Here is a 12,586-nt window from a genome sequence, read left to right on the forward strand (position 1 = left end):
GTGTATAAAAGTAATAAACATATTTAAATCATTAGCATGTAAAATCATGCAAACATCAATCACTTCAAATTTCTTATATTGATAACTAATCAGATTGTAAAGAGTTTTATTTAGGGCATAAAACCCAACAATTTATAATAATCGTGAAATTGATTTCTCCTTATTTTTTTTTTTAATTTTTAGTGAGCAAAATGTATTTTGTAATTTTAAAATTTTACAAGCATACTTTTGTAAATAAAAATTTTAAACCGTAAAATTATAAATAAATATATAAAAAAAGGTAATTTTGAAAATTCCTCAAAATAATTTCTATTGTATTATATAATAGTAAACAGGAAAGAGGGAGTGTACCAAAAAAATCTAATTTTTTATTTTAAAACATTCTCTACATAGCACCAAAAAAAAAAAGACACCAAGAAGTATATATTATTTTTTTCTTCTTTTTTTAGAATCTTTATTATTCATTTCATATTTGACCAATGTGAGATTTTTTTTATGTAACGAAAAATAATATTTAAATTAATATATGGTTATAATTTCTAGTAACGGGTAAATAATTTCCCATTTATTATATAATAGTAAATGAGGAAGGGGGATTATATCAAAAGAAAAAAAAATCCAAAAGTATTTTTACAGATTCTATATAAAACAACAAAAAATCCTACCCTAAAATTTAAAAAAGGAATCATTATTATTCATTTCATGTTTGACCTATATGACAAGTGTTTTATGTAACGGTATTATACATATGTCATAACTTTTTAGTAACGGGTAAAAAGTGACTCATTTATTGTATAATAATAAACGAGGAAAGAAGACCATGCCAAAAGCTTTTCTAAAAACTTTTTTTTTTTTTTCAGATTCTATATAGAACCAAAAAAATCCTACCCTAAAGTTTTAAAAAGGAATTGTTATTATATATTTCATATTTGACCAATATGACAGGTGTTTTATGTAACGTTAAATTTTTCCTCCAAAATGAAAAAATTGAGTAGGATACACGTGTTTGGTACACTCAAAGTAGTCATGCTTATCTTACTTATTATTCTCACTATATAAGTATTCTATTGTTATTATCGAAGCATTATTCATTGGTCTTTCCTAAGTATGGATCCTCACTCATTACCAGTTTTCAAAGAAAAACGAATAAGGAGAGATGAAGAAAATGATGATGGTGATGATACAAGTGGTGTCGATCATGTTGATCGATTCTCACATATGCCTGAACACATCGTCCACCACATCATGACCATCCTTCCCATCAAGGATGCAACCCACACTAGTGTCCTTTCCAAACACTTTTTGTTCATTTGGCGTTCTTTTCCCACCCTCAATTTTGATTACCGATTATTCTCTACCTACACTAACAACGCCACTCAGCTCAGGTTTATGGATAGAATCACCACTTCTATAGAGAATTACCACCTAGATGGTGATTTAGAAAGCCTCAGGATTCGATTTCCTTTAAGCAAATTATTCAATGGCGGCAACAATAACATCAATTTCTTTCTTAGTGATTTACTAAGTTATGCTTTGATGAATTCTGTCAAAAAATTGATTGTCGATTGCACAATTGATTATATGAAGTTTTTTCGACCCAAAAAACGACAGACACCACCTCTTTTACCAGTTGAAGTTTTATGGGCGAGATCAATCAAAACAATGAATTTGTGCGGTCTTACTTTGGTCAGCGATGAAGATGATTTGATCATTATAAATTGTTCTTCATTGGAGGATTTGACTTTCGAGTGGTGCACTACCACAGCTAAGGCTGCTAGAGTGGTAGTCTCATGTCCTAAACTCAGAACCGTAAAGTTCAAAGATTGTAAAGATTTTTACATTATTCAGGTGATTGAAGATAAGCTCGAATCATTTTCGTTTGAATTAAGCCTTGAACGAATTCAGTACAATTGTCAGTTCGATCTCCATTGTTGTAAGTACTCTCTCAAAACCCTAAGCTTGAGAAACATACAAGTTAGTGACGAGTGGTTTGCGAGCCAGGTTTCAGAGTTAGAGTCTCTTGAGTGTTTGAAACTCGTAAATTGCAAAACACTACAAACTATCATATCTACATCTAACAATAATATAGAGCGCATTGAGTTGATTAATTGTGAGACAGTAGCATATATCAAAGTTCTCTCTCCAAAACTCGAATATTTTCACTATCATTCTTCTAAAGAGTTTAGCACCATGTTATTACAGCTTTATCTTTACCAATGTGATCGTTTAAGAGATGTGAGACTAGAGGGTGCAAACATAACAAACAAATGGATCAAAGACCATTTTAATCCATTGTGGGGTTTTAGGGTTTTAGAGAACTTATGCTTGAAGAGATGCAATCTTCTACAGAAAGTTGAGATTCATTGTAGTAGAATTAGCAAACAACATTTGAAATTTGTTGAGTTGATTGATTGTGAGAATGTGTCTTATGTGGAGATTGATGCCCCAAATCTAGTGTGGTTCAATTATGGTGGACCTTTGCCATCTACAGTTGTGGTACCATCCATTAATCTTGATGCTCAGATTTCTGTTCGTGGTGATTATAATAATACTCTTGACTATTACCAAAACATGAGGAACTTTCTAAGCTATTTTGGTCATTGCAAAACTTTGACTCTCGTTTGTTCTCATGAAGAGGTATATATATATTTATTCTTTATTATCATTTTATTCATCTATAGAAATTTACCCTATATATGTGATTTTATGATAACATTCATAATAATTTGCAGGATTTTATCTTTCCTAAGGAAGCAAGAGAAGGTTTACTTTCTCCCTTGTGTGACCTTAAGCATCTCAAAATAAAGTTCTTGAAGGAAATTAAATTGGCCAACATTGTGCAATTGATCAAGTATTTATTTTGGCTTGCTCCTTCTCTAAACACTATATTTATCGCCACTAATAAAGTAAAATCACCAACATTTGTATTGAAGGTATGTACACAAAAATTTTCAACTATTTACTTATATTTTTTCTATATTTAATTTTAAGTTATTTAAAATTATTTTCTCAAATTATTATCATTAGCAAATCATGCTTTCTAAATTATTTTGTCCATTGTAAATTTTTTTGATGAATAATTCTCAAATATAGGACTTTGATAAGTTTTATCCTAAGTTTCTAACAAAATATTAAAGCTGTTGATGTGATTTATATTTTCTATTCAATATCAACTAATAATTTCTTATTTATTAGACTAGATTATGATTAAGAACATGTTTGATAGTTCAAAATCACTTGAGATGGTTTGACCACAATTAAGAATGTTCTTCAATAGTGCACCAAATGCACCTAATTTACTTATGCTCACATAAAAATATTGTTTAGCTCTTAATAAATAATCGTGTATATGATTGTAATTATTATTTTCTTTTCTTAATGTATGTAATTAGTTAATGAGAGTTTAAATTGAATGATTAATGTGTAGCTATATTACTCTAATAAAATGGAGGAAGAAGAAGGTGGAATAATACAAGAGTGTTGTGTTGAATATCCTGTAAAATGCTGGCGACATAATTTGGCAAAAGTTGAAGTTACAGATAATTTTGAAGGTTATGAAGAAAGGGCAAAATTATTGCACATTTATTTTTCCAAAATTCCTAATGTTACAATAACCACAAACTCTCCTCCAATCATAGGTATTTTTTAAGAATTATTTTAAGGTTAATCACATGATAATTTGTAATGGTTCTTTAGAAAAAAAAATATATTAAATTATCTTCTTCTTATTCTATCAGATTCAGAGTATTGGAAGATCTCGTCGTTGCCATAGGATCTAATCGAGCCTCTCAAACTCAACAATTTTGAATGGGAAGATTTGGTCTCTGGTGACAATAAGTTTTTGATGACTGGGAATGTCATTAAATTTCTTTGAGACTTATTAAAATAAATTCTGGATATTTTGTGATAATTTCTAGGTTGTTTCTTTAATTTTGGTTGGCTTTAAAAATATTGAGATTGTGGGTTTGTTTCTTTAATAATTGGAGTATTTTCTCCTGGATTTTAGATTTGGATTTGGATTATATTCTGGATAATTTGGTTTGATGAACTGCGATTTTATTTGTGTTCTTTATAATTTTTCATATGTTATTTTGGAATTTTTTTTAGGTGATGATTTTGTTAATTTCAATCAGTAAAATATGAAATTTGGTAGAGAAATAACATATATATTATAAATTAGGAACCTTATTCAGAAAAAAAAAAAATTAGGAACCTTAGTACATTACTTTTTACATTATTGGTAGAGACATCTCAATTTTTAGTAAGACTGAACATTTTTATCAGTTTTGACCCAGACTTGGCCAACCCAAAAAAAAAAAAAATCATTCATTGCGGGTGGGTTGCATTCAACCTAGTGGACCCTTTCGGGCAAGTTTCAAGATTAATTTTTTAGGTGACCGAATTTTGGGTTAGAGGGCCTGCCCGTAAAACTATTTTTTTTTCTTACATAAACTTTAATAATACTACAAATATAAAGGGAAATTTCACTTTTTGGCCTTAAGAATACAAGCCATATCAAAATTTATACCCTCCCTTAATTTGTACAAATTTAGTCCATTAATTACATGAACTTCCCATTTTACCCTTTTTTTCAAAAAAAAAAATAAAATAGGTAAAATCTGAAATGGATCTTTCTCTCTCTCTTCCCTCTCTCTCGTGCACCACTCTCTCTCTCTAGAAAAAACTGAAAAATTTATCAAAAAATTTCTCTCTGTCCGTCCCACTCTCTCGTCCCTCTCTCTCTTCCCTCTTGAATGGTTGTTTTCTCGGTGGGTGTTGGTGGAAAACCGAAGCACAACCCAATATCACTCAAGAATCTTACACCATTATAATGGGTAAGTTGTGTTTTAAGCATTTTGTTTGACTTTATGTAGTTTAAAATTGTTATATGTGTGTTATTTGTTGGAACTGCTGTTTTTTGGTCTGAAATTGTTGAGATCTGGCAGATCTGGTTTTCAATCGAATTCTGGGTTTTCCAGTGTTATCGATGATATATCGATACTTTGTCGATGGTTTGTCGATGATTACAAAAGGAAAGGTCAGTGACGACCATTATCGACGTTATGTCGACATAATGTCGACATGTTGTCGACATTATGCAACCAACATGTTATTTACTATTTGTCGACATTTTGTCGACAGTGTGTCGACAGAATGTCGACAACAAGCATTTATATTTTTTTAGAAGTTGTCGATATTTTGTCGACACCATGTCGACAAAATATCGATGCAAATGAAAAAAAGCCGTGAATAAAACATAAACATAACATAACATTAAATAAAGTTCATAAAAAAACATAACATAACATAAAATAAGATAAAAACATAACATAAAAAAATATTACAAAAAACAGAAAATAAAGTTCATAAAAAAAAAAACAAACATTAAATAAAACTCACCACAAGCCATAACATAACAAATTATTTTTTTTAAAATTCTTTGGCTTGTGGGTGAGCCTTGCAATACTTGCATAATGTTCCAGGCTTCACCGGTTTACCGTTAAAGATGCCTAGTTTGCAACGACGGCATCCTTCGGGGAACCCTGGTGGTGGAGCCGGCCATACACCAGTTTTGCAAAAATGTGCTTCAAGTTGCCTGAACCTAAACTCGTTCCCACATCGTTCTCTTTCGAAAGCTCTTTGGGCGTCAAAAACTTTCTGCATTTCAGGAGTAATTATGCCAACATCAGGCTCCTGCTTCAGCTCTTCAAGAGTTAAGATGGGGAATTTGCCTTTGTTCTTTCTTGGCGCCATATTTAGAACTTAAGAATAAGAGAAATTTTTAAGAGTAAGAGAGAAGTAGAAGACAAGAGCACTTATGAATAAGAAAGGGATTTGCTTTTATAGAGCAGTAAACATGTTGGGAATGTAGGAAAATTTAATGGTCATTAAATGTGTAACTGTACAGGTAAAACGCATGAAATTGTGTATTTGTCGACTGAATGTCGATACAATGTCGATATGTTGTCGACGACATGCCAATTTAGTGATACTGCTATCTTATTTGTCGATACCATGTCGATAGCTTATCGATAGGACACGTGTCTGACATGCAACGTGTCAGTTGGGAAGGGTTGTTGGGAACGTAGGTAAAATTTATTAACATTAAATGTGTGTTTGTCGATTGAATGTCGATGGTGTGTCGATGTTATGTCGATGGCGAGCATGCTTGGTGTGGTTGTCGACGTTATGTCGATATTATGTCGACACAATGTCGACAATTAGTGCCATAATTTCTGCTGTTGTGATTATCGACATTATGTCGATTGATATCGATGGGATGTCGATTTTTTTTTTTTTGGGTGTTTTTTCCTTTACTCACCTTGTTTTTTTGGTTTGCAATTGTAAGAGAGAAAGTGTTCCTTGTTGTATCGTACGATGATATTTGGTTATGTGAGAATTATAATTGGATCTACAAAGCAAATAGCAGCTTGGTTATCGTACGATGGTGTTTGGTTATTAATTAGCCTTTTTTATAACAAAAAAAAACTCATCATCATTTGGTTTTTCTAATAAAGTGAATTTCTTATGTCTTTTTTCTTTTTAATAAATTTAATTACACAAACAATGTATATACCAATTAAAGTGAATTAGTTGAATATAAATTAGTGGGACTCCTACCAAAGTATCATTGCATCTATTTTAGTGGAGAAGAAAGAAAAATGTAACGCCCCAACTTGCATTTCTAGATACACCCCATCTTAACTTGTTCAATGGATTTGTCAAAAATTTATGGATTATAATATATATCTTACTATTATTAATTATATTTAAATAATTATTAAAAAATTATATTTATATACAAAAAATGGTATAATATAAATTCACACAATTATTCATAATAATGTTAAAAATTAATATAAATATATCATAAGTTATATTTTTTTATTAAATATAGTACAATTTTTACATATTTCATTTCCATTAAAGATATTCTTACAAACTTATATATAATAACAACAAAAAAACTAAAATTCTAATAGAAGTTAATAAATATATGTACATATCGAACACATTAAGGTACAAAGCACCACAAAAATAACATATTATTATTGGTGCATTTTAATATGAGTTCTCATAAATTTTAATTTAATATGATTTAGAAAAATACTAACAAATTATTGTGTATGTGAATTAGTAGTATGGTATTGAGCATTTTAAGATGTCACATAGCAATAATAATACAAAAAACTATTTATAAAAAAATAGTACAAAGATCATTCATAAAAAAATAAAAAATAAAATAAAATACAAAAGAAAAAAGACAAAAAAAATTACTAACCAATTATTGGATATCACATCGGTATAACATTGAACACCTTAAAGTGTCAATAACAAGTACAAAAAATTATTTACAAAAATATAGTATATAAAAAAAAAGGTTAATTAAGATTTTTGCCCCATAAACTTTTACATGTACCAAATCATGCCTCCTGAACTTTTTTGACCGTTAAAAATTATTCATGAACAATTAAAATTGTTAGATTTAAGGACTTTTGTCCAATTTCATTCAATTTTACTAATTCGGTGATTGTCCATGTACTAAATCATGCTTCTCGAATTTTGATATTTACCAAATCATGTTCCTCGAACTTTGACATGTGTCAAATCATGCCCTTAAACTTTCATCCATGTTAGATTTTTCTTACTAAAATTAGACAAAAGTCCTTAAATCCAACATTCTCAATAAGGAGAATTTTAACAATATTCAAAGTTAGGGGGACAAAAATCTCAATTAGCCTAAAAAAAATTATTGTATTTGTTTTATTATAACATCTATTTATATATTGATGTTATAAATATAGATATGGGAAATGCTAAACGATACCAGTAGTGTCTAACACTCTGTTACTTGTCAATATTATTATTAGTCTAATTAAATATCGGTGCCATATGTCTAATGTAATAAATTTTAAGGAGTATTACTAGCCAATCACAAAGCGACACATTTAGAGAGTACTAAACACTAGTAGTACCCAATAACAATTATATATAGATATTTCTAAATTTCAATTATTTTAATTCTTGAAAACCAATTGCAAGAAGGAAGAAAAGAAGTTTTTTTTGGGTGGGAAAGGAAGAAAAGAAGTTAAATAATCACAAGTTGGACTTTAATCACAACAATCGAACCTAAGTCTAACTAGATTCCAAAAGATTTGTTATCATTGGGTTTTGATTTGCAGTGTAATTTGGGTGATTATTTGACCTCAAAAACCGTTCTCTAGTTTTGATTGTCTAGTTTTGAATTTATTCAACTTTGGTGGACAGAAAATTCTTCCACGTGGCATTAGAAAAAACAAAGAAAAAACAAAGAAAAAGACTTTAGTCTTTAGCCACTAGTCCCTACTTTCTTATCACTCTCTATCAAATTCAAAACTACATTTCTCTGACAGCCATAATTTTTCTTTTTCAAAAAAGTCACTACACATATAAACATGCTCTCATTTGTAGAATTCATCAAAAGAAAAAGAAAGATGAGAAAGGCAATGATTTTTGAGAGCTATTTCTTCATGCTATGCCTCACCATCTTACTCAACTCATCTTTAGCTTCTTCAAAAACAACATGTCTCCCTGATCAAAGCTCTACATTGCTGAAACTAAAGCAAGAGTTTGAACCATTGACAGAGCCAGATTTGATTGATGACACATCTTTTTATTCATATCCAAAGATGAAGTTTTGGAAAGGAAAGGATTGTTGTAAGTGGGATGGAGTTAAATGCAACATGAAAACAGGACAAGTTGTAAGCCTTGACTTGAGCAACAGTTGGCTTCAAGGCCCTTTAAGTTCAAATAGCAGCCTCTTTGATTTGGATCAACTTCAAAGACTCAATCTTGCATACAACAACTTCAATTCTTCAATCATTCCTTCAAGATTTTCACAGCTTTCAAGGTTAACCCATCTCAACCTTTCTTACTCTCATTTTGTAGGGAAAGTCCCTAATGAAATAACTTGGCTAAACAATTTGGTTTCACTTGATCTTTCCACTAACTTTGATTATGTTGATGGAATTAATCCTTTGTTTCTTCAAATAGACACATTTCATCATAACTTCTCAAAGTTACAAGAGCTTTATCTTGATCAAGTCAATCTCACTTCACTTCTTCCTCAATCTTTGTCAAATTTGACCTCTTTGACATCTCTCTCTCTTATAGAATGTGATTTGTATGGTGACTTTCCAAGCAACATTTTTCTATTGCCTAATATACAACTCATTCATTTGAGAAACAACTATATGCTCAATGGTTTTCTCCCAACATTTCATTCCACTAGCAATCTAAAGTCATTGAATCTCTACTCCACAAAATTTTCTGGACCAATACCTCAATCCATTGGCAATCTCAAATCTTTGATAACTTTAAACTTTGCTTTTTGCAATTTTGTAGGGACTATTCCATCCTCAATTGGGAATCTTTCCCATTTGGTAAATTTGGATTTTCAATTCACCAACCTTACTGGTCAACTTCCATCCACTTTTGGAAATCTTTCCAAACTTGAAGACTTGTCCTTGTCCTACAATAGTTTTAGTGGCAAGCTTCCAAGTACAATGGGGAATCTGGTGAAGCTCAAGAGCATTTATCTTGATCATGCTGGATTTACAGGTGAACTACCTTCAACCCTTGGTAACCTCAGACAACTTGAGTTTTTAGATGTTGTGGGAAATGGAATCAACGGGCGAATTCCATTGTCGGTTGTGAACCTCACTCGGTTAACAACTTTGTACCTTCATTACAATGGTTTGAATGGTGAGTTGCCACTAGGATTGACAAACTTAACCAAACTTAAGTCCTTAGGTATCTCATATAATGCATTGAGTGGAGCCATTCCTTCATCTTTGTTTACAATGCCTTCTTTGAGTGAGGTTCTTCTAAATGAAAATCAGTTCACAGGTCCCTTAACCATCCACAACAATGTCACTTCATCACAATTGACCTCTCTCTCTTTAAGTTCAAACAAGTTAAATGGCCCAATTCCAAATTCTTTGTTTAAGTTGAAGAGCTTAGTTTCACTTTCCCTTGATTCAAACAACTTCAATGGTACAATTAAGCTAAACATGTTCTCAAAGCTAAGAAATCTTCAGAGCCTTTACCTTTCACAAAATAGTTTGTCTGTAACATACATGTACTCAAATTCAACCCTTCTTCCCAAACTATTTTCTTTAGGCTTGGCTTCATGTAACATGAGTGGTAAATTTCCTTACTTCTTGAAAAACCAAAATGAGTTAATGTTCTTAGACATATCCAACAACCGAATTGAAGGTGAAATTCCCAACTGGTTTATCAACATGAGTGTTGAGAATCTTAACCATTTGAATTTTTCTCACAACCATATTACTCATTGGGAAACACCTCAGTTTATTCTTCCATGGACTAACTTGAAAATTCTTGATTCAAGTTTCAACAAGCTGCAAACTTCGCTTGTTGTGCCACCAGTGTCCATACAATACTTCTTTATGTCAGAAAACAGAATGAGTGGAGGAATTTCTGATATGTTTTGTGACTTTGTTGATCTTGTTGTTCTTGATGTGTCCAACAATCACTTAAATGGAACTATTCCATCATGTTTGACTAGCTTCAGCACTGAGCTATCCATGTTGAGCTTGAAAGGAAACAATTTTCATGGAAAAATTCCTCAAACATTTTTGGATGGAAACAAGTTGATGACATTGGACCTCAGTCACAACCAATTTCAAGGCAAAGTTCCGAAATCGTTGATCAAATGTAAGGCATTAGAAGTTCTTAATCTTGGACACAATCAGTTAAGTGACAGATTCCCATTTTGGCTCCAAAATCTTCCCGAGTTGCAAGTTCTTGTGTTGCGTTCCAACAACTTTTCGGGTCCAATATGGCAAAGAAAAATGATTGTAGGCTTTGCCAAGTTGAGAATTGTAGACCTCTCTTTCAACAATTTCAATGGAAGATTACCATTTGACTACTTTAAGAATTGGAGGGCCATTAATAACGAAATTCCTAGATCGAACAACTCGAAGCCTTTGTACATGGAGAGAAAGGAAGATTACTACCAAAACTCAGTGACACTAATGAACAAAGGGTCAGAAATGAAACTTATGAAGATCTTGACAATCTTCACATCTATTGATCTCTCAAACAACCATTTTCATGGTGAGATTCCAACAAGTATAGGAGATCTTCCATCATTGATTGTGCTCAATCTTTCAAGTAACAATTTTGAAGGCCAAATCATGTCTTCCTTGGGGAATCTTAAGCAACTCGAATCGTTGGATCTGTCCAAAAACAAGCTTTTCGGTACAATTCCTAGAGAGTTGGCTAGTCTCACATTCCTTTCATATCTTAACCTTTCACAAAACCAACTCACAGGGCCAATCCCACAAGGTGGACAAATGGCTACATTTCAAAATTCTTCTTTTCAAGGAAATGTAGGCTTGTGTGGCTTTCCATTGTCAATGAAATGTGAACAAAGCAATGATGAGAAGCCTAGTAGTAGTGACCAAGAACATGAATCTAGTGAGAATGGTTTCACTTGGAGATCTGTGATGGTTGGATATGGAAGTGGTTTTGTTGTTGGAGCTATTGGTGGATATTTCATCATATCAAAGAAACCAAATTGGGTCACAAGAATTTATGGGAGAAAGTTTTAGTATTGATTGATATTCTACTATAATAAATACTCTGAAATGTTTGTTGTTAATTAATGTTTTCATGTCTAGGTTGTTGATCTCTTAATCAGATCAATTTTAGAATAATTGTATATGTCTAAGTAATATGAATTTTTCCCAAATGTAATATGAAATATTAGTATATCCTTTTATATACTAAATTTATAGTTATATAAATGTATATAAGGGATTGTCCAAAAACAATGTGAAACTCCTCCAAATGAAAGAGACCCAATAACACTCTTCATAATTCCAAACCAAATAGTAGTTTATTTAATTAGATAAGAATAAAGTATTAATAAATATATTATAGAGAGAGAAAGAAGAATTGGCTTCTTATGGGAAAGAGTTTCTTTAAAAATATAACAACATAACAACCCCATTCACATAACAAAACAAACAAACAAAATTAATAATGAATAAATCACTAACAAAAAAGATTAATAAAAAAAATAACTTCTTTTTTATAATGTTAGTAAATAATATTTGAATGTTATTGGTGTTGAGTATTGTGTTGATCATCAAATCCGACGTATAATCATGGTGCATTTCTTCCCAAGCCAACGAATACCTTTCTTGAAAGAAATTTTAACATTGGCTTCAGCACTGTACAACTTATAAGAAGTAATCCGACGTTGTCTCTTCATCTCAGGCTCATTCCACCACCACTTGAGAGATTGAGAAGAAGAGGATGATGAAGACGACCTCTTTGATGATACCTTCAAAACCCCGTGTTTTGAAGAAGAAAGAGTTTTCGACGATGGATTATAATTATGATTATGATTATTAGACCAACCTGTGTATGCTATGTTCTTCTCTATATTTCTACTTCCAACACCATTGGAACGATGTCGGATTGTCTCTCCCATCTGCTCTTCTCCTTCTCTCTCTCTCTCTTAACCAATAATTTTTTTTCTTGGTTTGGAGAGAGTGATAAATTTTGGTAATGT

General features: G+C 31.4%; 3 protein-coding genes across 3 annotated transcripts; all 3 read left to right on the forward strand.

The window, feature by feature from the left end:
- Nucleotides 1–855: 855 nt before the first annotated feature.
- Nucleotides 856–4,073, forward strand: LOC115720500 (uncharacterized). The gene is made up of 4 exons (XM_061108881.1): nt 856–2,637; nt 2,733–2,933; nt 3,428–3,638; nt 3,738–4,073. The coding sequence occupies exons 1-4, from the start codon at nt 1,108–1,110 to the stop codon at nt 3,770–3,772; spliced, it is 1,977 nt and encodes a 658-aa protein (XP_060964864.1). The 5' UTR covers nt 856–1,107; the 3' UTR covers nt 3,773–4,073.
- A 4,401-nt stretch (nt 4,074–8,474) lies between these two features.
- LOC133034573 (receptor-like protein 6) lies at nt 8,475–9,496 on the forward strand. The gene is made up of 2 exons (XM_061109680.1): nt 8,475–9,280; nt 9,385–9,496. The coding sequence occupies exons 1-2, from the start codon at nt 8,475–8,477 to the stop codon at nt 9,494–9,496; spliced, it is 918 nt and encodes a 305-aa protein (XP_060965663.1).
- Nucleotides 8,752–12,568, forward strand: LOC115719376 (receptor-like protein 19). Its single transcript, XM_061108882.1, has 2 exons — nt 8,752–8,890; nt 9,385–12,568. Exon 2 carries the CDS (start codon nt 9,546–9,548, stop codon nt 11,616–11,618), a length of 2,073 nt encoding a protein of 690 aa, XP_060964865.1. The 5' UTR covers nt 8,752–8,890; nt 9,385–9,545; the 3' UTR covers nt 11,619–12,568.
- Nucleotides 12,569–12,586: the final 18 nt, after the last annotated feature.

Source organism: Cannabis sativa, chromosome 2 (assembly GCF_029168945.1).
Source record: "Cannabis sativa cultivar Pink pepper isolate KNU-18-1 chromosome 2, ASM2916894v1, whole genome shotgun sequence".
Lineage (NCBI taxonomy): Eukaryota > Viridiplantae > Streptophyta > Magnoliopsida > Rosales > Cannabaceae > Cannabis > Cannabis sativa.